Source organism: Austrofundulus limnaeus, unplaced genomic scaffold, assembly GCF_001266775.1.
Source record: "Austrofundulus limnaeus strain Quisiro unplaced genomic scaffold, Austrofundulus_limnaeus-1.0 Scaffold94, whole genome shotgun sequence".
NCBI classification, from domain to species: domain Eukaryota; kingdom Metazoa; phylum Chordata; class Actinopteri; order Cyprinodontiformes; family Rivulidae; genus Austrofundulus; species Austrofundulus limnaeus.
In genome coordinates, this window is record NW_013952496.1 from 784,743 (window position 1) to 812,024 (window position 27,282).

Below are 27,282 nucleotides of genomic sequence, written 5' to 3' on the forward strand. Positions count from 1 at the left end.
GTGAAAATTTCATGTCATTAGCACCTCTAGTAATATATTTACTGAGAAAAATGTTGACGTGTTCAATACTTATTTTACCCGCTGTACACTCAGTGGGAATTCATATCTACAATTAAAGGCCTAGCATTCCTGGAAGGAATGTGAATCACCCGCCGCCTTTCACGCTACAGTTTTAGACTGAGATCATCTTGTGTTGAGAAATGATGGAGTTGTACTTAACGCCTTTTTGGTCAAACCTTGAACATTAGGAGCAATATCTCAAGATGTCAGTCATCGTGTGTTGTGAAGGACTCTCATACAGCATCTAATTTTAGCTCAGTATCTGTTAAACTGATTTAGTTACAGTCATTTAATATTGTTTTAAATGACTCGGATATAACCACATAAAATCTTTGCTTAAGATATGCTAAACTGACTGAGTTAGAGTTGTTTTGTGTTTCCTGAGGTCAGTTGGATGTGGCAACAATCAAACCGTATGGGCCAAAATATAATATGTTATAGCTGTGCATCCTGTTCTGTTCTTTTCTGAAAGTTTAATTGAAATCTGGGTCAGTTGTTAATGACAAAGTTTTGAACACAGAAATTGTGCTAACAGTAAGATCCCATAGTGTTATATGAGCAGTTAGCTATTAACATTATAGATGTAAGAAAATTTCAGTACACTGAAATATCACAATATTTCATTTCTCAGTACTGTATCGATTCTCTAAAGCCCTGTATTGATTTTTAATTAAGAATGTTTCATTTTTCTGTTGTAGTTTAGCCTCCTTTTTCTTTCTTTTTCTTTTATTATTGATTTAACAAGAAAAGATGACTAAAAATCAAGCCTGACTCAGCATAATTGCTGTTTTACAGCAGGTTCCTGTTATGCAGCACATAAAACACTCAGAAATACAGCATCACAATCACATCATTATACACAATAAACACAAAGACAAACAAGACCACTAGTTGGCAGCAGTCAGACAGACATTTGGCTCCTCCTCTCCTGAGGAGTCAGAGAGTATAACAGTAGCTCAAACGTGACCAAATTGTTATAGTAAATTAATATTAAAATCTAAAAGCTGCCACAAATACATTATCAAACTATTTAGTGGCACATTTAGTCTAATAATTGAAAACATAAAAGAAATAAAAAATATGAAACAAATAAAATTCATATGAAACATTCTGGGTTTTTTTAAATAGAATTTTTCAACAAAAAATGGCACAATATCGCAATACCTTGCTTACAGTATAGCGATATATCGTATATGTATTGTATCGCCAAATTCTTGCCACATAGCCCTGATTAGCACATCAGATTTTAGCTGATATGTAAAATTACCAACGTTCGGGGCATTTTTGTGTTTCCTAGAGTTGTTTAGCTCAGGAGAGTCAACAAGTCATAGATGAACAACCAGCGATCAGTTCTTTTGAATATGTTAGGCTGGAAAAAACTGCTTTGTGCGGGTTGTTAAAATTTGGGCTGCTTTTTACCATATTTGGCGGGTTTTTTAAAAGTACTCATGAGTAAATTATATGAAAATATCAAGTGTCACTACGAAATGGTATTGGTTAGTATCAACTGTAAACGCACCAAATACAGAAGAGACGGTTTCTGAGATTTTGAGGACCTACCCCCCCACATCCTTCTACAAAACTATATAAATATAGTTCTACATTTTTCACATAAGTATCAATGGAGGTTGAGATTTGGGCTAGATTTTGTGTGATTGGGCGGATTTTACGTTGCGTTTGGGCTGGAAATTGTCAGTCCAATCTGGCAACACGGCCAGCTATTAGTTTTTGATTTATGAGATATTTTGCCAGTAGTGCAAACAACCACAAGATCGCTCTCCGGCAGTTGATAATAAATTTGAAAGGACTGTTGTGGCATGAGTTTTTGTTGTTATAGTGACAAAATAGTTTCTTTTAAGGTCAAAAGGGAAAGCAGCGCGGCCGAGCCACCCTCAGGGAGTGTTGCATCCATCGGTGTTGCAACAATGCAGCTCCATTCTCTTTATTGTTTTGTTGAATTTTTTTGTGATGATGTGTTTACTGAAAAAAAACACCTTACAAAGGTCAGAGGTGAGGTTACCTGGTTGTTCACGTGTTGAATTGACGTAATTGATAAAAGCTATTTTTGGCTCAACAGAGTTTCGTTGCACGGTCGTTAGACATATCTATTTTTACAGTTAAGTAGAGCTTGAGTTTGGTACTCGGTGTGACATAAAATTCTCTGACTCAAACAAAGCCGGGCTGGTTTAATATGCAACCACATTCAGTCTCCTAATGATTCATTCTTGTCCTAATTGAGGTAAATGAAAATATTATGTTTATTCAGTCACCTAGAAAATAAGTTATCCTTACTTTATTTTTTATTTAAAACAATATTTAACCTCAAAGTGAGAAATTTAAATATACTTTGTCCCATTTAACTAAAATAAAACCTTGTATTAAGTAAAAAATTTTATCACAGTGCTATTTTGTAATATATTAAAATAAATTGGTATTCAGTACTAACAGTGAAACAGCCATTATCTTCTCTTCTCAGCAGGTGAATTCAGGAATTATTGTCTCTGATTTCTTAAACCCGCTGAACTTTTTTTTTTTTTTTAAGAGGTGAACATTTCAGGCCCGGACTGACAGGAAGTGGGTGCTTTGAAAGAAACACGAGGTGCGCAGCACCGTGGTAGTGATGTCATCTACAGAGGAAGCAACGCTGAGCGTGATGTCAGATTCAGTGGCTTCTTCCCCTTCTACCGCTTCCTTCATTTTTCAACATCCTTCCTCTTTGGTCCACTCTGAGCAGGAAGTGAATTACTATCACTGCTTATCCCTCATCTGTAGGCATTCTCACCATTAATTCAAATTAGTTCGGTTTGTGCCGCACCATTCAAAGTACAACATAAAGACAAAAAGATAAGATATAAGATGAGGAAAATACATGTTCATATTCAATAAATGAATGGTAAAAATAAGTAACTATATAAAAAATTAAAAAATTAATAAAAATAAATGTTAAGAGAACCTAAACAAAACAGGCTTAATAAGACAATTACAAATTATATTGAGACTGGATGTTGAGTTTAGAGCAGAGAGGCCTGAAAACTAAAAACTCCTGGTCTCGTTTTAGGGTGGTCATGAAGATCTTTGTAGGTATTTTACACTGAATTATGAACTTAATAAGCAGCCAGTGTACTGATGCTAAAACTAGAGAAATGTGATCTCATTTTGCTTCTCCTGTCTGGATCATCTGGAACACCTTTAGGGAACTCTTTGACCCAGCTGAAACAGCATGGCAGCTGTCAAGTCTGCAGGCTACAAATGCACAGACACGTTTTTTTTAGTATAATTTTTTTGAGGGTAAAAATGTTTTGAGACTTTATGCAGATGAAAAAAGCCTTCATAGAAACAAATCATGTTATTATTAGGAATTAAACTGAAATTCTCCATCAAAAGAAGGACTAAGTGTTTTTTTTATAGTGGCTCTAAAGTAAAACTGTCAAGAGAAAGTAGATGTTGGAAACCAAGTCTCCTTAATTATATTTTTTGTGCTAATATCAATAATGACATTTTTGTCATACTTCAAGTGTAAATAATTAGTGATTATCCCTGTCTTTATGTCTTTAAGAGAAGTGTGGAGCTCATGTAGCAGGTCTAAGTGGTCAGGCTTTATGGATAAATAGAGCTGAGTGTCATCAGCATAACAGTGGAACTTACTGTGTTTTCTGATAGTACCCAACAGAAGTATGTATATAGTGTAAAATCATATGCTCATATTAAATTATTTTGTGGTTCACAACTGATTTAATTTGCTAAATAAAAGCATAGGCTTCAGTCAGCAAGACAAAATAGAAGCTGAAGAGATTTATGTACACATCATTTTCATCATATGCTAATTTCAAATTCATAGACCTGTCACTGACCTGGACATCAGACGGTGTAATATCATGACTACTTGCCTCTGTTCTTTGTTGTTCTCAAACTGGTGTCATTTTATGCACACAGAGAATAAAATCCATCACATTCTCTTAATCAGCATTTTTTGCAGTAGCCATGTGATTATTAGTCATAGTTCTCCTCGGTATACTTTTATTTAACTAAACAGTGATATTGATTGCCAGCAACTGGGTCTCTTCTAATCGCACTAATGTATTAGTAAAAAAAAAAAAAAAAGCTCAACAAGAGAATTCGTATTCATTAAAAACATAAGTGCACAAATAATAGCAAGGAGCATTTTGTTAAACACCATTTGTTTCATTAAAAATGTTTTTAAAATATGCAATTATCACTTTTTAAAGCCTGTTAGAAGACTACTTTTTGATCAAATGGAATAATGGTTTCCAACATTTCATGAGGTTTTTTAAGGTTTCTCAGGTTTTCTTTGTTTTTTTTTTTTTTTTAGAACAGTTAGGTGCTATGACTCATGCTACTTTTAAGACTTGAAGACACACAAGTGCCTTGCAGCTTTGCATGCAGAAGTGGAGCTTAATGGATTTTTGTTCATATCTCAAAAAGATTGTGATCTGGCATTGGTAATTTGAGACTAAATCAATTGCCTTTATCAGCCTAGTTGATTTATCAAATACATGATGGTCTTAGTCACAGTCAAAATCAGATTCGAGCTAAAATGCTAGCCTCTGGGATTAATTTTTGGACAGTTTTAGCCTGTTTTTGTTCTCTCTTTTTTAAATGCTAATCACTACAACTCTAACCGTTTCATTTTAGTGACATTATTGCTGTGTAGTATTCTCTTTGGTGCTGCAGAACTGCACTTTTGCGAGCAGATGAAATGGCCAATCTTTTTTTTCCGAAGTTAATTTTCCATTGATGTTTTAGATTTCGCAGTTAGTGACATTTTTTGTTTGTTTTCCTCTACATTGTTCACCTCATAAGCAGGCATGATTGTAATTACAAAACCAACTGTCATCTCTTAGAGACATTTTCTATTTATTTTTTACTTTAATGTTGTAATATAACAACATAAAGAAGGGTGTTTTGAGCCCTAAAACTAGTTGGAATCAACTTTTGGCCATGGAACAGCCTAGGGGTATCCCCATGTTTTCCAGTTTAAAAGAGTTAAAAGCCTATAAATATATCTCTGAAAACATCCCCCGGGGATGCAGCCATGGGTCGGGCTCATGGATCCAGTCTGCCACTCAGGCTCTTAGTCCTGTTCCACACACTACATCTTTATCCACGGCGAGCAGGCAGCAGCCCAGCCCAGCCCAGCGGCTGCGCTGATCAGAGGCAAAAAATATCCGACCTCCACAGACACGGCTCTGTGCATTTACAGACCCATATTGTGTTGCACACAGCAACACATGCACATATTTTAGCATGGTAAGCTCAGCCAGTACAACCCAGGCCCTGTCTATAGACTGAAGTCTGAGTCAGATAATCAACAAGCAGAGAGCGCGACATGTGAACACAGACCTAGCATTGCTGTTGCAACTTACTGCTGAGACATTACTTTAAAGGAGCTCACTTTAACAACAGTCATCATCCAGTTAGCTGTCTGTCAGTGCTGTCAGCTTTTTCCCAAGGTTTTTGGAGCTTTAAAATAAGTGTTATTCGCTTATAGGCTTATTTTCCTGAAAGGAGTTTCAAATGGTTTAAAGAAATGATCTATGTTGTAAATATTTAAAATACCACTGGTTTCAGAAAAGTTATATGATCCTGATATTACCGTATGAATGCAGTGAACTGATATTTCTGCAAATATTGGCTGAGAAAAGAAAAAAAATCAGTGCCTGTCCATTTTGATTACCAGATACGAAAATAAATATTCAGCAGTATCGATAGGGGTGCACAGATTGCAGTTTTCTGGCCGATTACCAATCTTTAAAAAGCCTGACCTGCCGATTCCAATTTTGCCAGATACCAAACAAGGTGGTAAAAAGGTCACAATATACTTTCAATGTTCCAATATTATTTTGTTGAAAACACTTGAACAATACTCTTGAAACAATACAAACTTGCTTTAACTGAACATGAGGTAGTGCTCACAGCACAGCAAAAGGGGATGGTCATTGATTTTCAAACCTTCGGAGAGGTAGATAGGATCAGTCAGATTGCAGATCGCCCATAATTAAGGAAATTGGGGCCAATAAATCAGCCAGCCTTTTTATTTTCTCGCCAGTATTTGATATAACCAGCTAACTGTTGCCCAAAGTTTTGTTGTTTTTTTTAGGCAAGAATGCTCTCTGTATAGGGATGCATGATATATCTGCATTAACATCAGTATCGGCCGATATTGGTCATTTTTTATAAAATCGTATCGGTCCAATAAGTGAAACTGGCCTTTTTTAGCTTTGTGTTTCTGTATTCTTGTTGGTCGAATGGTATCTGTTTAATCGTGATGATGAATAATTTGTGCGTTTGTGTAATATCAGCAAACATCGGTTATCGGCCATAACACCAATAATAATATTGGATATCAATATCGGCTGAAATTTTCTTGTCAGTGCATCCCTGTCTCTATATATAATCTTTAAGAGCTCATGAAATTATGCAATCATATTTATACTACATAATGGCCAAAATAAAAAAAAATGAAACTGTCGTATATCTGCCTTAGGTTGCCCTGATTTCTAAAAGTCAATATTGGCCATAGAAACATAAAAACAATTCCATGGTCACCTACTTTTTCAGCTGAGTTTATTTTTTTGAGTAGCTTGCTTCGTTTGTTTTGTTTTCTTTGTTACAATCCCTAATAAGGTCAAGTTTTTTTTGGTGGCAAATTGTTTTTTCTCCACCACTGTGAACCATCTGGAAAGGCTACCTGGACCCAGGCACAGCTCTTTCCTTTTTCCTTTTGTTTTGCCCAGTTAGACTAGAGTTTTGATTAGGAAGTTGTGGCTCATGAACCCACTGTTTTCTCTAGCCGGTCCCTTGCTCTGCCCCTAGCAGGGTATCCCTTCGCTGTGTTTTGCCTGTAAACCAGGGGCATCAGTGGGATCAGTATCAGGACTGGCCAGCTCTTCCTGTGCGAACACAATGCAGCAGGAAGTTCACTAATAGCCAATCTGCTACTGCTCTAACATGGCAGTGGCCGTACACGATCCTGGTGATGAATGATCTAGGGGTGTCAGAGGCTTTGGTGATTCACTTCATTTGCACAAACTATTTATCAGTTTGCCAGATGTTCTCTGTGACCAATCAGCAAATCAGCATCCTCTTTTGTGTTCAAGTTCAGCGTTTTGTGTTTGGTGCATCTGTTTCAAGAGGGAAAATGAGTTTGGTTGCTCTGAGATTGCTTGCAGAGGAAAAGGCAACTCTGCCAAAAGGCATTCAGTAAATACATTTGCAGACAGCTTTCCTCCTGAATGACTTGTGTTTTCAGTCTTTCCCTCTGTGCTTTATGATGGTCATTCAACTCTGCATCTCGTATTGATTGTTTTTAAAGAGGTACTTCCCTGGATGGAAGTCATTGACTACTAATCAGGCTAATAGGATTCTTCAGTGAGTTTGAAGGGTGCAAGCCTTTTCTCTTTCCATTGTGTTGCAGATTTAAGTTGACATTACCGAGAAAGGGGACCTTATTTGAACCACATTAGAAGTGCGGAAAGTAAGAAGGGGAGCTAGTAAAAATGACAAGAAAGAAACCGAGGGATAGACGGAAGCAGGGAGGGGGAAACCAGAAACAGTCTATTTTGGGCTTGAATCATATCCTAAGGTCAGTTTCTATTTTTAGTTGAAAACCAGACGTTGTGGCAAAAATAGGTTACTTTTGACATCTTTGCAAACAGTGTCACATTTATGCTCGGCTCACCAGACAAACCCAAGGCATTGTGGTGTCCTGCTTGCTGCTACGCAACATTAATGACAACAGTCATTTCCTTTTCACCAGACTGTGCCTTATTTGTTGTTCTTATTCCGAGGGTGTAAATTATAATAAAAAAAGGGGGCCAAAGGCTTTAGATTTGTTGAGCTTGGTCTTCTTTTTTTATTTCCCTTCTTTCTATATTCATTGCTGAATTGACTTTGGTAAATAGGTCAGTGATTACCACTGGTCAGTTCAATATTGGGGCTGACGATAACCTATCAAACTGCAAACACATGAAGTCATCACATTCTGTTCAGATCATTTTGGAAATGTGGTCATGTTGGTGTGTTTTTTTATACTGATTGCATTTGTAGGGGAGGCTTTGGTTGGATTCATATTAAAGTTGTTTACTTTGCATATCACTACGAGATTGTTTTGAATGTGCAATATATAAAAACAGGATTAAAACTAATAACTGTTTAGCGGAAATGCTATAATTATTTTTTCTTGTTGATTGCAGTAAAAGATCCCCACAATATACAATCAGTACTCATCTGGGCGGATAGAAAAACTACGTTGGGGATAGACAGAGTATGTTTTAAATAGTAAAACTTGAACTTTGCAAAAAAAATTCTTCAACCGTGGTTCGAGTCATATAGCATTTATTTTATTTCAGAACTTTTCCTGTGATGAGTCAAAGGATGTCTTGATGTGGTTCTATAGTCTAGCCATCGGGTTCACAAAACCTCAACGAGGCAGCTGTTATGACGTTAATAAAAAGGTTTAATTATCCTTTCAGGATATCACTTATATTTGCTGTGTTGTATTTTGTGCATACAAAGTCTATTTGAGGTGAAATTCCAGACCAAATTTAGTTCTATTGGTGATACAGCTTCTAACCTTCCTGAATTACATTTTTTTATATTCCATGGTTTTCTATCTTTATTTTAGTGACGCCATCATGAAACATGTTTGCATAACAAGTAACTCGTAGCTAGTTTTGCATACCAAAACAAAACAAGGCTCAACAACTATTCCAGTCTCACAAGTTTGCTCATTGAGCTGCCTGATCCACATAGACTGGGCCTTTTTTATGGACGCCTTACGTATAACATCAGATAAGCGTTTATGACTTTAAAAACCTCAGTAGCTGCTAGAATAAAATTATGGCCCAATTAAGATCACATTATGAGTTCTTAATTGGATTAATTATCACTTTTATATGCCATTTGATTTTATGAATGTGAACTTGGCTGCAGGCCACTGACTATGCCTAACCAATGAAAGCAGTCAGGGAAGCTGGTTTTCCTTGTTTTTGCTCGTCCAGAATATGTATTTTTCTGTGCGTTTGACGATCTTTGCTGCGGACGTGTTTCTCACTGCACCGATTTGCGCCAGATTTTGCACCGCAGATGAATTACCGTATTTATTCAAGTATAATACATAAAATTAAATCCATAAAATCATCCATAAAGTTGGGGGGGTAGTACTATACTCGGATAAATATTTTTACTTATGTATTTTAACTGAAATATCGGCTTCATTCACAAAATTAGAGTCAGGAAATGAGACCTCGTCATAAAAAGCAGTTGAAACAAGCTTACCTCTGACACTCCTCCGTGCTTCAGAGCGAGATATTAACAGATCCAAGCGGGTGACATGATGTGAAAAAAAGTGGGGGAAGTATTCCTGCACCTTATTAATGATAACGAACTAATGACATTAACATGTGACTGAGCCGCTCCTCTAACAACAACAAACACGTTCGTATGTAATGGCTGCCGTCTACCGGTGTTCTGAAAAAGTTTGTATCCCTGAAAAAACGTTTCCCCACCAGAGGGGGCGCTCGTGAGTAGGAAGTAATCTGCTTTTCCCCCACAAGATGTCCCAAATCTCATGTGAAGTCTCTGACTTTTGTGTTGGCRCCTCCTGGTGGACTATGTGTAAAATGCCAGAATTCATATGATGCTGCTACAGCTGATATATATTTGTTGTCTAAATACCTTTTAGTACATATGTTGTTAAAATAAAATGAACAGTCCAATGATCATTTTACTGATATGTATAAAGACTGCAAAGGCTGAAAAATCTTGAAGTCTGTATGAAATTGGAGGTAGTTTGAGGATAAATTTTTTATGCTTTTTAAGCTAAAAGGGGGGGGGGGGTCGTATTATACACGAATAAATACGGTACATCTGATACGACGGAGAATCTGCACGTTTTATCCTTCGATGGCTTCGTGATCCTAGCGAGAGATCCGTCGCTGCCCCTTGTTGTCTTGCCATCACACCTGGAGCTATACGCGCCTCAACCCAAAGCTGCTAAGTGTGCAGACATGCTGAGCTGGTGTTACGCTAATGACAAGTTTGAGCCACCACATTGCTCTTACTCAGCGCAAACCTCCAGACATGACCAAGCTGAAGCTTTAGGGCTGCTTACCTGGGCGATTAGAGATGGTTCACATGTCCTATATGTCAGCTATCACAGCTGCAGACGTTACATAGAAAATAGCTGGTTGCAAGACTCGAGCACACAAACTGTGAAGGCTGACATTTATTACAGAATAGGAAAAAAGGTCTATTCAGGACAGCACCGTTTCTCTAATGACTTCAGTGGAAATCGTGCAGGAAAACCACAGTTTTCACTTTCATCTGTTCCATCTCTGGTAAACGTGTATCTGCTGGCATGTGAGAGCGTACCTGCCGCACACTTTCAGTAAGCGTGGAAGGAGCAGAGCTGCACTCTGTACCCATAACTCTTAAGAACTGTGCAGCTGAGGTTTCACTTGTGGCTTCGACTGATTCAAAGCGCCACTGCATGTAGGTGGTGTGGCGCTCCTTTGGGGACTTTTTCATCAGACGAGGTGACATTTGAGCAGCTCCGAGTGTGTCAGCGCAATGGTCAGTGTGCCAGCGACTGCCTCTGGCTCACTGCCTGCAGTTTTCCACAGGTACAACCTGCAATACAAATAAAAAATAATAAAAGGAAAGGGAGGATACTGAGACGAATGGGAATGGAAAGTATGCTAGAAATAAGGAACTGACGAATGTGTTGTGGAGAGAAAGGAGGTTAAAAGAAAAGCAGATGAGAGAAGCTAAGACGAGGCGAGGAGAGGACATTAAAAGTGGAAGCAAAAAAAAAAAAGAAACCAAAGAGCAAGCGATGTATCAAACAGTGTGGCCTTTCACTAGCGCTCTCATTTGAGCGATTTAAAGTCAGTACAGTGTGTTCCTCACTGATCCAGGCTCACTCTGTCACACACAACCCCTCTGTTTCAGCTTCTTAAGCAGCCTACACACTCACGCCACCCAGACGACCCTTACTACAGCCACTCGTTGAGTCACAACCTATGCAATCGTGTAATTTGGTCTCAGCAGTCACTTGATAAAGTGAACATTACGTTCATTTAGTGATTCTGCTCCAACAACAGGCTTGCATGCCTGCAGCTAAACATAAACCCTTTTGGCAGATGGGGGGGGATTGCAGTGTCCACTTGGCTGGAGATCCTGCGGCTTCACATTCCATGCCTTTTTCTCTGCGTACCAACCGCCATGTTTCCTCCGAGACAGGAAGTGAGCCCCGTTTCCTGTCACAGTCCTCTTTCATGTGGTCACTTCCTTGTGTTTTGCCAGCTCTTCTCTGTTGTGTTGACTCAGAGAACAGAGGTGGTGGTTGTCCTCACGTTGGGCTCAGGAATAACGAAGCAGAGGTCTTCCTTTTGCATTCCTGTGGTTGCATTACTAAGCCTTCAGAAAGGCAGTAATGTCAGCTCTCTGCCTGCTTTTTATGGCCACATATCTCCGTGCAGAGTTCGTTTCTTAAAATTGCAGTGTTTTGAATGCAAACAATTATATTGCTTAATTTAATTAATTAGTTCAAGTATTGGTCTTGCAACTTTTATTTTTCTCCCAAAACTATCTCCCTTATGCGAATGCTGATTCAACATTCACACTATTCTTCCTTTTTATTTTTCCACACAGTGTTTTACAATGTAACTAATCTTTTTGTTAATTTAGCTGTTCCTATATAAAAACATTTAACTCATTTGGGAGATTGACTTTTGGTGTAGGTAGCTTCTGTACTTTGCTAAATATTTGCATTTAGCATTAGCATTTATAGATATTTCCCTATTAAAACACATCAAAATATTTAAATTCTCACAAAAACATTGCTCTTTGGCTCTATATTTGTATTTTTATGCTACATAAACTTTTTGTTACCATTTTGCTTATAGCTAGCTTTCAACTATTTTTAGATTCAACTAGCCTTTTTGAGCACTTTGCTTATTGCTATTTTTTAGCTTTTTTTGTTACTTTTAGCCTTTAGCTAACCCTTTGCAACAAGTAGCTTATCCTTTAGGTTTTTCTTATTTTAAGCTTTTAGCAAACCTTTTGCCTTTTTTACTAGTCTTTTGCTACTTTTACTTTTAGGTAGTGCTCTGCTTCTTTTAGGTTTTTAGCTTCTTTGCCAAATTTCAGCAGTCATTCAGCATTCACAATGCATTTTTTTTATTATTGTTTGCTTCTTTTTAAACATAAAACTGTCATTATCACTTATTTTTATTACACAAGATATGAGCGTCCTCCAGTGACGACAATCAAAGTTCACTTCTGTGAAATTGTGGGTGTTGTAACCTTGCAGAGGAATGTTGATTGTGATGACTGCCTGGCTGGGAATCCTGCATTTACTGTTTCCTAAAAGATACTAGCGAGTTGGCTGAGATTACAATTGAACTTTACACACAGTGATTAGCTGGTATGTTTGGATTCCTGCGTATTGAAGCCAGAGATAAATCTGTGTCACACAGTGTCTCAGGTTCTAAAGGAATTCACTGCATGAAGAAATTGTAAATGTGTGATAAACATGTCCCACAATTATCAACACAAAAGGGATTTTAATTCCTTAAAGCGTTTTTTTGACTTTTGGTTGCGTGTGTTTTGAAACCACCGTCGCTGGCTGCAGTTGAGTGAGCTGCAAAATCAAAACCGTACGCTGCTGATGTTTGTCGGGGACGAGGCTTTTCCACTGGCCACACCAGACACCCCCGAGCCACACTCTCCGCAGGGCACACAGAGTTCTGCCAGTTTTGGCATTTCCCATCAGAGCGCTTTAATGTCCCCCCCACCCTCACATCTGCTCCCTCTCTCGCGTTCTGAACTGCCTTTTAAAATGTTCTAGATCATCACACCCTGCGTTTTAACTGTCACACCAGCCAAAGCCTCTGGGACTGGAGCTGCGAGATTTTCCTTCCTGTCATCAGGATGATGGGGCTGGGGGGGGGGGGGGCATCTCAGGACAACCCGGCGTCTGCGTGCGCATTACAGTCATTCCTCGCTGCAGCAAAGCTGAGAGCAACAGCGAGCTTTAGCAGTCATGGGAAAAAGTGGCTCATGACAAGACTTTACTCCTCGCCTTTGGCCACAGTTACTGATGTGCGGCAGTGGGCACAGGGGGGAGGGAGGAGGGGGAGGTGTTAGCATTCGCTAGGCTAATTAGGGAAGGCCCGTCACATACTTTAAATCATGCAAACTAGCTCAAGACTACTGGCTGAGGCAGTCGGATCATTTGATTCAAACGTAATTGCATTCATTTGTAAAAGGACCAGTGTTCAAACGGACTCTCATGTGCCTGGGAGGCTGAGAGGAGCATAACGAGATGGAGAAAAGGGAAGGAAAGAGAGCGAGAGACGAGATAAAGAAGATGAAAGGGAGGAAGTTTCTGTTTAATAGGGACATTTTGTGCAGTCGTTTTTGATCTTAATCACTACTTGAGGTGATATGAAGGTGTTTCTCAGTTACACCAAGAGAAAGTAATGTTTCAAAAGTTGAGATATCCTGCCTTTTTGACTTTTGACATTTTCAGTTTCTTACAAGTACCACAACCCTAACGTAGTGCAGCTTTGAATGAAAAAAAATAACTATTTTCTTTCATATCACAAGTAATCTAACAGATCTTTGGGTTTGAAGGGACTTTACAAGTTTGCAAAGTTTTTGAGGTTTAGAATAAAAGTAACTTTTTTCATTTTCTCCACAAATTTTACAACTTGCTGAAGAAATTCCTCAATAAATGTGCTTTTGCGTTGAAGGTGGGACACATTTCTGAGTTCAGAAAGAGAGAGGAGGGTTGAGCAGAGGAGGAGCAGAGGTGAAGGCGGCTCAGGGGCTGCAGACTGTGAACCAGATGTGAAGCAGTGACTCACAGCGGGCAAAAGGCTCAGTGACGTTGGCCGCTCTGCACGCTAAAGCTCTGCGTGTGAGTCGGGAGTTCCAGCCTTTCCTCCAAAACAACAAGCTTTACGCAGGCTCAGTAACGTCTGGTTAAGGCTTATGATTTCATTTGGACGCAGAGCCGTGCCGAGGGAGCACAGAAACCAATCTCCGACGTTGGTGTATAATTTGAAAAACTCTTAACGAGCTGGCAAACAAATGAGGTCCTAAAAGTTTTGTAAGCGGAGCGTCAAAGTGCAGCAGGAGAGAAGAGATGTCTCGCTTTCTGCGGTTTGCTCAGCAGACATTCGCCCAATATTCTGGCTCTTTTGTTTGCCCGGTTTTTACAACGCTTCACTAGCTTCCTGCTCAAAAATTAGTTTTTCCACTGGTGGTGTCACTAAGCAACGTCAGAGCTTAGCATTAATGTGTCTGCAAGGAAGAAAGATTAGTCTGTTTCCTCCCTTTGATACTGTGCTAGTTTGGACGAGACACATTGTCAGGTGGAATGTGACTGTTGGTTTAGTAGCGTTTTACAAAAGGCCTCTGTGTTTTTGTCAGGGAAAGCCCACATGTACAGTGTATTTGCTCAGGATGTGTTGCTCATGGAGTAAACTCCCTGACATCCATGGAGAGTGTGCTTGTGCACGTGTTTTTTTGGAAAGCAAACAGCATGGGATTGTTGAATGACCTTAAAAAAAACCCCTTTCTCCTCATAAGTCGATTGTCAAGGCGAGCGTGTTTTTAAAGGCTGCCACCTGTACGGATGGATTTGCACTCGTATGATAAATCTGAGGTGTTTTGGGAAAAGGGCAAATCTCCCTGTTTGTGTGTGCTCCTTACCCTTTTTTTTTGTGTGTTTTGTTTTTCCCCCGTCTTTCTCACTCCCCTTCAGAACTCCATTAGACACAACCTGTCCTTGCACAGCCGATTTGTCCGGGTCCAGAACGAGGGGACGGGGAAGAGCTCGTGGTGGATGCTGAACCCGGAGGGCGGGAAGAGTGGAAAGTCCCCACGACGCAGGGCGGCCTCCATGGACAACAACAGCAAGTTCACAAAGAGCAGAGGGAGAGCAGCAAAGAAAAAAGTAATTCATTCAAAGATTTCTGTTCTCTGATGACCCAATGAATCCTCGTGTCTTCGGTTTTGATGATGTCTTAATTATGACCATACTCCTAAAGGATGTGTTTTCTGTGCTATTAAGTCAAATAATCACTTTAAGGTTTTACTACTCTAATTTCTTCAAAATACTACATATAAAATCCAATTAACACTGAAATAAATGAAATCAAAATAGCAACAACAGTTTTCATGATGATTTTAAAGTAAGGTTGGGCGACTGGACGAATTTATCGACCATCAATGATGGGCTCAGCACTTCAACGTAGGGCTGGGCGATAAATCGATTTAAGCGATTAATTCGAATCTGCCATTTATAAAGATTTAATTTTGGGAAAATCGAGGTTTTTTTTCCCCACCAGTGCACTCTTTCGGCCTTCTGTAGTTCAGAGGTCACCCCACCTGTTCCTAAAGACGTTTGGTACACGACATGACAATATGGCAGCTAGCAATGAGGATCTACCTCCCAAAAAAGGCAGTGTGTCTTCAGTTTTCTGGAACTGGTTAGGTTTTGCAAACTTGGACTTGGAGCAACGAACACCTCACTGCAGAATCTGTTTGCTACAAAAATCAGGAGTACAACAAATTTGTTTTGACACCTGACACAGAGGAACTCCGTTAAGTGCGAGACAAAATCGATTAAAATCGAATTTGGGATGAAAAAAAAATCTGAGATTTTAATTTTGGGCCATATTGCCCAGCCTTACTTCAACGGTCATTGTTTTAAAAGCAGTTTTCTTTCTTTTTTTGTTTTATTCTTACACGTCCAGCCCATCGTGTGCTGACAAAACTTACAGATCAGTTCTTCTCCAGGTAGCTAAAGAACCTCTGGGGTTTACCCTGAGATTCATATTTTTGGAGGGCGTTGCTGTTTCAGCGAGTGTGCTCACCGTGTCGGTCGTGGCTAACATTTTTTTTCTGTCTGTCGGGAGGGGAGCTCAGGGAGCTCATCCCGCATGCCTGTATCTGCCAGGTAATGGCAGGTTCAGGGAGCGGCAGCGGCCAAAATACCTCAGAAACTTGCCGAAATAAGCAAATCCCTCGAGATTCCGCGTTTTACACCAGATTCCATTTTGTTGGGTCAATTCCACGATTCCATCCGCATTTTCTGCATCGCGGAAATCAGGGCCCTACTAGAGATGCACCGATAGGAAAATTTCAGCCAATATCGATATTCGATATAATTACTGCTGCTATGGCCGATAACCGATATTTACCGATATTACACAAACACACAAATGATATTACACACATACGCACAAAGACACTTCAGTTATTCCTGGCTGCACAGCATCAATATCGCTATCATCATCAAACAGATGCAGCTCAACCAACCATCTCCCCTTCCAAAACAGAAACTAAAAAGTGGGCGTTAATATCGGCCCAGTTTTACATATCGGCCGATACGATATTAATGCCGATATATCGTGCATCACTACTATGGTTTACCTTTTTTCAACTGCCAAGTAGGTGACTTTATATTTTTTGGCAACCAGTTCCTCCATTTTTGGACACTTGTGTTCTATCATAAAATCAGTCCATGCATGTTCACATTGCTCCGCCCACAAAACATTCCACCTGCATGAATACATCGTTATTTGTTGTACTGATTAGAAAGAGTTGGAAATATTTTACACATCGCCCAACCTTATTTTGAAGCTATTAAGACTTGTAAAAAATGTTATTTCTGTCCAAGTGTGTTGTTTTTGGAGCCTAGTTTACTGCTGACACACTAAGTGTCTCCTTGTCCCCTCCCACAGTTGACGGTGCAGGGTGGTCCTGACGGAGGTGCAGACAGCCCAGGCTCCTATTCCAAGTGGCCCGGCAGCCCCAACTCCCACAGCAACGATGACTACGATGCCTGGAGCAGCTTCAGGCCTCGGACCAGCTCCAACGCCAGCACTTTGAGCGGCCGCCTTTCACCCTTCGTGCCCGAGGATGACCTGGGAGAAGCCGAAGTGCACATGGGGTACCCAGGGGCTCCGGGACCCAAAATGACAGCCACGCTGCCCAGCCTCACGGAAATGACGGGACACAGCTCCGAGAACGTCATGGAGAACCTCCTGGACAACCTGAACTTGCTGTCACCCAACAACTCTCAGGTTGGAGGAGGGGCGACGACTCCCGGCTCCTCCCAGTCCTCCCCCTCACCCATGATGCAGCCGAGCCCCGGGTACCCAACCTACAGCTCCCCTGCCATGGGCTCACAGTCCCAGCAGGACTACCACAAGTGCGTCTACGGCCAAGCTGGAATGAACGCCCTGCCGTCCATGCCACTGCAGACTCTGTCAGAGAGCAAGCCCAGCTTTGGACCCGGCATGGGTCAGTACAGCTGCCCCGCGGGGCTCCTGAAGGAGCTGCTGACATCTGATAGCGACCAGCACGGAGAACTCATCCCATCAGTGGACACGGTGACCTCTCAGTCCATGCTGCCACCGTACAACAGCAGCCAGCATGCAGCCAAGCTCATGGCGATAGGGACCAGCCACCCACACGGTCTTTCTCACCCGCACCCCCACAACGTGCACAGCCAGGCCTCGGCCACGTCACCAGCTATGAATGGCCGCCTGCTCATGTCCCTGAACTACAGCGGGGGCTCCATGCGTTTGCCTGCAGCCAAAAGCCCCATGCAGGTGCCTTACGGCCTCCCGGGCCACCTCAGCGGGGGCGGCATGCCCGGCAGCTTCTGTCCCCTTAACACCAACGGGTACGGCCGAGCGGGCCTGTCAGCGCCCCCGCACGCAGAGAAACTCCCCAGTGACCTGGACGACATGTCCATCGAGAAGTTTGAGTTCGACATGGAGACGGTCCTCCACGACACTCTCATGGACGGGGACTCGCTGGACTTCAACTTCGAGCCGGTCATGACCCAACAAAGCTTCTCACATGGGGTGAAGACCACCACACACAGCTGGGTTTCTGGGTAGAAAGTAAAGCAAACAAAAGTTTTATTCTCTTAACTTATTGTTTGCTGTTGGATAAAACAAAAAAAAATAATCAGTTTGAATTGATTTAAAATTGAGAGTCCTCAGCCCGTCTGCAATATTCCGGTTCCAAAAATACTTTTCACACTAAATCTCTTCAGCAGATTGGTCATGACCAGCTGCTGACAAATCCCCTTTAGAGCACCCCGAAGATGAAATCAGGATTATTTGTCAAGTGCCAAACATTTTGCCTTAAAAGAGCCAAACTGACACATATTTCTGGTTTACACACAAAGGCTACAGATGCCGTACTGTAGGTGAAGTCTATATTGTTAAGTGAAACTGCCAAATATATCTTATCATCAGCATCAGCACAATCTGTAGAGATGCACAAACTCGCACAGTTTTGTTTTTTTGTGTGTGTGTACAGAAATAACGTCTCCCACGGCCAAACGATGAAGGTAATCTGGCTCGTGAGATTCCGGGGTTTGGATTGAAATGTTAAAAATCCTCAAAAGATTTTTATGTGATGTTACAGTAAAACATACGTATAGCCTGAGTGTACATAATGTAATCTTACGGTTTGTAAAATAGGGTTGTTTTGTTGTTGTTGTTTTTTTTACGTTTGTAAATAGTGTTTACAGGAAAAACAAAAAAAGAAAAATCGGTACCACTTTACAATAAGGCTCCCCTTATAGATGGCTTATAAAGAGTTTATAGATAAGTTATTAATTCATCTGTAAACACTTTATAAATTAGTAGAAGTGTTTATTATGCATTAAACTGACTGGTTTCTTTCCAAACACTGAGCCAAATCTGTTTGTGTATTAAACATTTCAGACTAGTTTACTACCTTGTAAACACAATAAAGATTAGGAAACGCATATTTTAACATATAATATTGTACCGTATTACTGCATTATACATATCCACAAATATTAAAGGGATCCTAAGTGTAAAACTACACTATTTTGGATGGGGTGGGATTATTTGATATGTTAAAATGATTTTTTTTGACAGTAGTTACATGTTTGAACAATAATTTCAAATAATGACAATCAACAAAGTTTTTAAAATGATTTTTCACATTGAAGACGAACTTTTGGCCTTAATAAATGTTTATTTGTCATTAATAAATAATGTACTGTATTACATTTTACGATAAGTCTCCCTTTGACAGTTGTGAATATTTATAATGCAGTAATACAATATTAATATGTTAAAATGTGTTTCTTATCATTATTGTGCTTACAATGTAGTAACCTAGTCTGAAATGTTTAATAAGCACCTTTAGATGTAATATGTACCTGAACAGATTTCTCTCATTATTTGGTAAGAAACTGGACAGTTTTGTCTCTTTCTCATCCTTAATTATTGCATAAGAAACATTTATTAATGATTTATAAAGTGTTTACAGATGAATTAATAACCTATATAAACTCTTTATAAGCCATCTGTAAGGGGAGCCTTATTGTGAAGTGGTACCGAAAAATCAAACCAGCAGAAATGAGCTCACAAAGAAAACTGGATCCGATTCTTTTAAACACACGTTGAACAGGTCAGTCAGGCTGTAAAATGATGATACACTTTCTGAATTTTTTTTTGTACATACATTACAAATGTACTATAAGACAGTGTAGTAAATGTTTACTAGATTTAGTATATATTTGAGATCTAAGTTATTTGAGGTTAATGTAGATTTATGCTGGTGCACAGCCTGCACTCAGACGTCAGAGCTGTTTTGAGTTATTTCTCACTCTGAACCTTAAAACCACAGAGGCCTATTTATTGTGCCTAACAGAGTAGATTTCGACTGCAGGTTTAGTGAGTTGAATATTTTAATCGTCTATGGTCCAGAAGATACTCAAATCCAGCAATCTTGAAGATTATTTTTAAATTTCGTACTTTAACTTTGTAAAAGTCAAGAAAAAAAAGTGTAAAAGTTTATTTTTGAGGTTCGCTGAACACATTTTTAGCGCTGTGATTGTTACAAAGTCGAGACAGTTGTTAGATTAAAAGATATTCTCGGCGCTGCTCTCGTAACCAGCCTGTGCCCTGTTCAGCTTTAGAGCTTTCCGTGTTTCGTTCCACGTCTTAAAAGGTTTATTGTGACTGGTCAAGATTAGTGCAGAAAGGTTAACGAAGCCCTCTGATGCTGTCTGACAGAACAGCCTCACTGCTTTCTCTCTGCCCCTCCTACCTCTGCCTGTCGTCTTTTCAAACATTTGATATGATGCTAACACGTGTCTTGGTCTGCCTTTCACATAACAAGTTTACCATTCTCTTCTCCCCCCTGCAAAACTCTAAGTGTTACTATGTGGTCTTTGCTTGTATATTTGCAACCATTTTCCCACTTATTCTACTAACAAACATTTCAGCCTCACAGTAACTTAGAGTTTGAAAAGTTACTTTGTTCCAATGAAGTTGACTCAACCAGTGACTAGAAGATCAAACGGCTTAGAAATAAACATGAACTGATCAGAATAATATTGATAAGTGATTTATCTAGAGGCCACACGTGTCAGTCGTCCGACATGTTGCAGTCAATGGCTTTGCTTTGAAAACACATTTGAAAATTGGTCAGTTTTTTTTAATCTTTTGGTTTTGTTGGTTTGGCAGTACGATGGATCAGTGGTTAGCACCAACGCCTCACAGCAAGAAGGTCCTGGGTTCGATTCCAGGTTCAGACCTGGGGTCTTTGGTCCATGTTCTCCTCGTGCTTGCGTGGGTTTCCTCCACCCCTAAAAACGTACAATAGTTTGCCTTCAGGCCCAGGCCGCCCTTGAAAAAGAGATCTGAGATCTCATCGGGACTTGCCTGGTTAAATAACAGTAAATAATAATAAAGTGAAAATTTACATACTCTGGATCAAGGGGTCTACAAACTTTAAGAGCCGCTGAAGTACCGCCCACGGTACATCCCGTTTGTGGTTACTTCCTCCCTCTGTATAGTCTGACCCACGCTACCAGGGAATTTGAATTTGCACAATAGTCTGATCAAATAATTCGATTGGTTGTCTTCTCTCAATTGATACATCTTTTGACTAACTGGGTTCATCTACAGGCTCTCCAGAGCCCAAAATGTGTGGCAAGCCCCTCATGTCCCACCCATACGTGGTACATGTGATAGATTGACTAGAATCAGCCAATCAGCTCTGAGCTTCATTCTGACACCACATCTGTGCGGCCAATCAAGTTACCTTTTATTCAATATGCAGTTTTTGGAAAAAAGTTAGTGTATTTTAACTTCAATAACTAAATGCTAGTCACAAAATTTCTGACAGCTGAAGTTTAAAATCCAGATTACAGAGACTAGGCTTGTGAATTTACTCCAAAGACCAATACTTCCTTTACTTTGGGTTAGGGTTAGGCCCGCAGGTTAAATAGAATTTGTCTATAGCTGCAAAACCCACTTATGAGTTAGCATAAATACAGCGTAACTCATTAGGTTTTACATAAACAAAATGAAAGAGCCACACGTTGCAGACCCCTGCTCTAAACTCAAATGAGCCGACACCTTCAAAGTGGATTTTATATTTAAAAAACCCTTTTATAAAACTAAATTCTCATTGTTTTTAAAGGCTGGTAAAGAAGCTGCTGTTTGGTTTTGTTGCCAGGTGTTGCCTTCTCTCACCAAAACATGCCATAGTACTGTACTATAGCCAAATCTGCCTTTCAGTCAAAGCGATGTGTTTAGCATTTTTATCAAGTGATGTGTTCAGAACTATATATATATAAAACTATATATAGATAGATAGAAATAAATACATATATATTTGTGCCGGTCACTCATGTCAAGATTAACTGTATGTAGGTTTACTCTAAAAGTTAAAGAGCTGTACTAAGTAAGTAAATTATATCTATGTTTTCAAATGATTGAATCTATGCATTGTATTTCTTAATTCTTTTGTTGCTGTTGGTATATATTTTTTCATTTCCCCCCCCTTTGAACTTTTATCAGAGATATTTTATTGTAACATAGCGCTGTTAGATGTTATGGTGTCATCAGAAATCTACGTTTCACATAGTTATAAAGGGGAGGGGGGGTAAAATGAAGTTTATTTAGAAAAGTAGATGATGCAGTGATTGATACGCTAAGCTTTTCTTTAACTTTTAATGTATTTCGCTATGTTTTTTTTTTTTTAGAAAATAGCACCAAAAAGCAAATTAATAAAAAAAATATGTAAAGGTATATTGCATTTTTTTAAATGAAACAATATTTATTCATCAGAGAAGTCCTGCTCAAGATATCAGATTTTGGACCAATTTAGATATTGCACTTTTACTTAACATTTTTAACAAAGGGCTCCTTCCGAACTCTAAAAAGGAGGAGTCCCCATTATATATTTTGGAATAAAAAAAATCTGTTACATTTACCTTATACGAGAAAAAGATTGGAGTTGTGATGTTTGATTTGCAATCAATGAGACATATGTAACTTGTTCAATATTAATCTTTTAAAAATTTCAATAAATGTACTTCTGTGTAAAGATGTGTCGGGTTTGTCATTCATTTTGAATGTGGTTGATGTGAAAATGTTGTTTTTGTTCAGGGCAGGCAGACAGCCTTCAGCCTTGAAACAGACCATGAGGTGAAGGTAAACTTCTAATCTACATGAATATGTTAAATATAAATACTTTAGTGAGTTCATAGTGCTCAGACAAACAGTTGTTTTTAATAGAAATAGTTTTAAGTGAGGAACAAAAAACTGCCAGAGATTTAAACTGAAATAATTTTGAAGGAAACAAAGTTCAAGCCTTGTAAATATTAAGCACAGATCTTGTTTATTTTAGAGAATCCACCAAAAACATGTTGAGGATGTCTACCAGTGATGTACGGCCAATAATTATTTTCTTAGAGTTTCATTAAAGGGGGTATTATCCAAAATCAAAATTATTTTTTTAGCTTTGTATCATGTTATGTTCTCTCATCAAAAACATAAGCAGGGTGTTGCTTTGACTCATTCATGCATGTTAGAGAAATCCTTGAATCTCCCGCGGAGCTGCTTGGACATTTTCTGGTACAAAGCTCCGCCCATTTACACAAAGCTCCTCCCTGGCTGCAGCTGATCTTCCGCCCCACACAGCACCCCTCCCCCATAGCATTGTCGTGATGTGCTGAAGAGGGAGTGTTCGAAATGGTGGGAGGCTCTTAAAGAGTTTACGCAATACCCCCTCCCCTTTAAAATATATCGAATCAAGTGATTCATGAGATATTTGGGGATGACTCTACAACTACAGAAATTTGATTTGGTTCCATTAAATAGTTTTGAATTTGCTAAGGTTGCTTATAGCTACACAGAATTAAGCCCCTTCTTGCTTTTGTTTGCCACAAAACGATGAAAAACCTCTAAACATTTAAACAATTAGGACGTGCTACTTCTTTCTTCCACTTTTTTGTTTCTTTTTTTTTTTTTTGGAAAAAAAAGGTTCTCCTTTTTCTGCTGTGTTCCCAGTTCTGGCGTCGCATTTCTTCTCTTTAATGATTCCTTCTGGCTTTTTCTTTCAGTCACATTCCACACCCCCCACCCATGAACCCAGTCACCCCAGACAGCGAACTGCACAGCCTCTGTGGCCCCACTGTCTTTGACTTTGACTCGTCAGTAAAAGATAACCTTTAACTCAACGAGCCACTGGGATTGTAAATAGCTCTACAGCTTTGGAGAAGTTACAGTCAGGAACGTGTACATTCTGGTGCAGACATTATGTTTCCTTTTATAACTTTTGTCACTAAGTATCCTCACGTTGCAGTTTAGATGCTTTGCAACCTTTGTAGTCCTCCTGTTTCATCCGTGCCATGCCCCGAAAACAACCTTAAGCTTCAGTGTTTGGATTTTTTTTTTAATAGAGCAATTCAATGTGGGCCAAGTTTTCCGTGTCAGAGAAAAGTGGGGAGGGAGGTAGTAGTGGAGAGAATGCTCGTGAGCACATAGCCGAGGAATGTGGGCGTGAATGCCTGCCAAAAGCATATGAGATCCTTATATCCCTCTGGGTGCCAGAAGACAGAATGCGGTTAGACGGCCGGGCCACATCAGGACATGGATGTAGCGTGAGGACACGTTACTGTACACAGAGTACACACTCGCTGCCGCGTGCGTTCCGGCACATTTGTTTCCAACCACTTCTGGATCTAAAGAAAAATAAAACAGGGCTGTGTAATGTTCTCTTTATACTGGGCTGTATTCCACAGTTAGAAGGCTTTCTGTTCTGTAACCAATAAACATATTTGATACTGTCAAATGCTTATCCAGTGTGCTTATTTCAGCTTTTCAATTTGTAAATTTGATAAAAGACTAATTTGTTCTTTGAGATTAGAGATGTACTCATGAAACCTTTTTAACCCATTAGGACTTAAGCAACTTTTACATAGTCCTCTTAAAAAACTAAAAGTTATTTTAGTGATTTGACGGAACTGTTAATATTAATTAAAAGCTTTATTTTTCAGCTTCTAAAGCAGGGAAAGGATCAGTTAAAATCAAAGCAACTGCATTTTCTGCAAATGAACATTATAGAGTCTGGTAAAAACCAGCCCTTTGTCCTACGCTTTGCTCCGTACAGAGGGTCTGGATTCTCAGCTATTGGGAAGCAATTTCTTGCTGGAGGCGTGGACTCTGTTCACGTTTATAACAATTGGATCTAATTTACCCAATTGCTAATGTTTGGCCGTGATGCATGCAGTGCATCAGCTCAACCGTGAAGGACGCTAAGCCAGTGGCGGATCTAGGATTTTTCAGAGTAAGGGGCCACAATATTCATAGAGGGGCCAAGTATTTGTTCAACATCCTTGCACACAAATCCCCAGTTTTTTTAAGGTTTATATATTTAATCAGTCACATGTGTTCAAACACTTGTAAAAACTTGCACAGTAAATTCTCCCTATCAATTTTACATGATTTTTTACTGTACATAAATAAAATACTCTCAAACACAACATGTTAGAAAATCTACCCATCGTCAGTAAAAAACTTTTATTCTGCAGGATCGTTCAAATTGAAAAAGACGTCTGTAAGCTTGCTTCAGGTTGGACTTTCCTATTTGACTCACTGGCGCCACTAGTGGTTGGAAGTGGAACTGCAGCTACCATCATTGTTTTTGGGCAAGGACAGACGAGTGAAAGGACAGGGGCACTACAGGGGGCCAATCAGATTTCAGATGGGGCCAATGCCCCTGTGGCCCCGCCCCTAGAACTGCCCCTGGGCTAAGCTAAGACGCTAACCGAAAGTTGCGTTCGCTGTAAACAACCATCCCCTACAGGGAAGAGGGAAGTACCAAGCCAAACGAGATGGCTGCAAATGAGTGCTGCAGACTTTGTGAGACAAATTTATTTTGATTTAGAAGCCTCGTCAACACGGCCTGACTTCATTCATTTCCTCCACTGCCATCGCTAAACGACAGGCAGACGAAAACGCTGCAGAAAATCGATGTCGTCTTTTACAACTCCGCCTCCTATTCGCTGATTGGCCAGTTGAAATCCGACCAGAGAAATCCTCGTCTAAAGGGAGAAATCCCAGACGAAGCAGAGAAGGGAAATGCTAGTATGGATGAGAAGTGCTGAGTAATTTTGTTGGAAGCTAAATTCTAGCTTGAAGTAACAAAATACTAGGGTTGGGCGATATTGGCAAAAAAAATTAATCACGATTAATTGTGGTGTTTAGCCGATAATGATTAATATAACGATTAATCCCCTGGAGTCCCTGGACACCCTTATGTCCTGGTCACATGACCAATTTAGTGGGAAAGATTTGCTCTTCGTAAAAAATCTTTTTCAAACTGTGTCAAAACCACAGACTTCAGGCTTTACATAAAATTTTAAATTGTGTTGATAAATAAATTACAGAACTTTTGTTTAAATGTTCGTCATATTTGAAGCGGAGAGGAGCACCGAGCGGACTGACCGGGGAAATATCCAGTCAGTCTGCCTGGTGGCATTAATCGTATTAATCATCAAGTGCTAAAAACTAATCGATTAATGTTTTTCTGATGATTAATTGCAGACGATACGATTATGCCCAACCCTACAAAATACTAAAAGGTAGCAAGCCCTTGCTAGTAGTTAACATTAGCAAAACACAAGCTAAAAGCATTAGCAGCGTTACTAGAAGTAGAACTAGCAGTTGTATTAGTAGAAGTAGTGTTTTTAAAGATTTAAAGAGATCTAATGCATTTTAACAGGGATTTTTGTGGTAAATAAAGTTAAATGTTTTGAAATTGAAGAGTTATACAACACAAAATAAGTCTTAGTTTCAATTTTCTGAATGAGCTGTGTGTTCAATGAGTGGTTAAAGTAGCCCTAAGTATGCAGAAGTATTTAAATCCCCCACAAAAAAAAAGTATGAAAAAGAAGAAAACAATTGTGTGAATGCAGAATAATCATTCTCACAATAATGTCAGATCATAAATCGTTTTCTCTTTCTGTGAAGTGTAGCTTTGATCTCATCTTTCTGGTTGGTTTATGACCTTTGTTTCTTTTCTGAGTTAGCGGTCACATGTCACTGCGTTAGCCAAGTTTGGAAAAAGAAAGAAAGAAAAAAAAGCTAGTTCCACATCACACATGATGCGTTCAAAAAATGTAAACAAGGAAAAACGCAAACCTTTTACAACTCATAATGTAGCCTGCTTTGTCACTCTTATCTTTACCGGATCCCATACAAGCCTGAACGTGCCGGGGAGAGTTTGTGCGCTCGAGGTGGTTCCTCTGGGCTCTGCTGTGACACAAATAAGTCTCACTGAGACTTTAGGCCCAAAAGACAAAAAGCAAGGGGACATGTAGCTAATGAAGTGTCAGGATCTTCAGAGGAACCAGGGTTTCTTTGAGTCAAAAATCACCCAACCATCATTTCTCTTTGATAATGATTCTATTTTAAAAAAATACATTTGAGCTTGTTTAAAATAGTATTTGTACTTGGTGGCTAAATGAAAAATAAAAAAGTCAAATGTGATGCAACATAATAAAGGTACATTGTAACATTGTGTGATGTGGCTGCCCTGTTGAAAAATAATTATACCAAGTATACCAAATCTTAGTATACTTTAGTATACTTGAAGCCACACTAATCATTAGTATACTTAAAGCATGCTATTTTGGAACCACTAATTTTATACTAAATATATTTTAGTTGTATTTTAAATTGTACAAAATCACAATTTTAAGTGTATTAAGTATACTATAATGTGCTAAAGTGGAACAACTTTAAGTACACTTTGTACACTAAATATACAGCTTTATATGTACTAATAACATGCTTTACAAAAATGAAGTGCACCATTTTTGTAAAGGAATTG

At 39.4% G+C, this 27,282-nt stretch overlaps 1 protein-coding gene and 1 long non-coding RNA gene across 3 annotated transcripts in view; one reads left to right on the forward strand and one right to left on the reverse strand.

Annotated features, from left to right (window-relative positions):
* The window catches only part of foxo1a (forkhead box O1 a), a 41,727-nt gene extending 23,655 nt beyond the window's left edge, over positions 1 to 18,072 (forward strand). Inside the window, exons 3-4 of the mRNA XM_014012756.1 lie at positions 14,855 to 15,046; positions 16,839 to 18,072. Coding sequence (XP_013868210.1) covers positions 14,855 to 15,046; positions 16,839 to 18,005 — 1,359 coding nt within the window. The 3' untranslated portion in view covers positions 18,006 to 18,072. The remainder of the gene's footprint in view (positions 1 to 14,854; positions 15,047 to 16,838) is intronic.
* LOC106520576 (uncharacterized) overlaps positions 1 to 27,282 on the reverse strand; it is a 39,228-nt gene that overhangs the window by 7,694 nt on the left and 4,252 nt on the right. Inside the window, exons 2-3 of one of the 2 annotated variants that reach the window (XR_001310565.1) lie at positions 14,803 to 14,988; positions 10,453 to 10,710 (exon numbers count right to left, since the gene is read on the reverse strand). This is a non-coding gene — a long non-coding RNA (uncharacterized LOC106520576). Of the gene's footprint in view, positions 1 to 10,291; positions 10,711 to 14,802; positions 14,989 to 27,282 lie in introns of those variants that run through there. The other variant, XR_001310566.1, reaches the window with a different exon arrangement.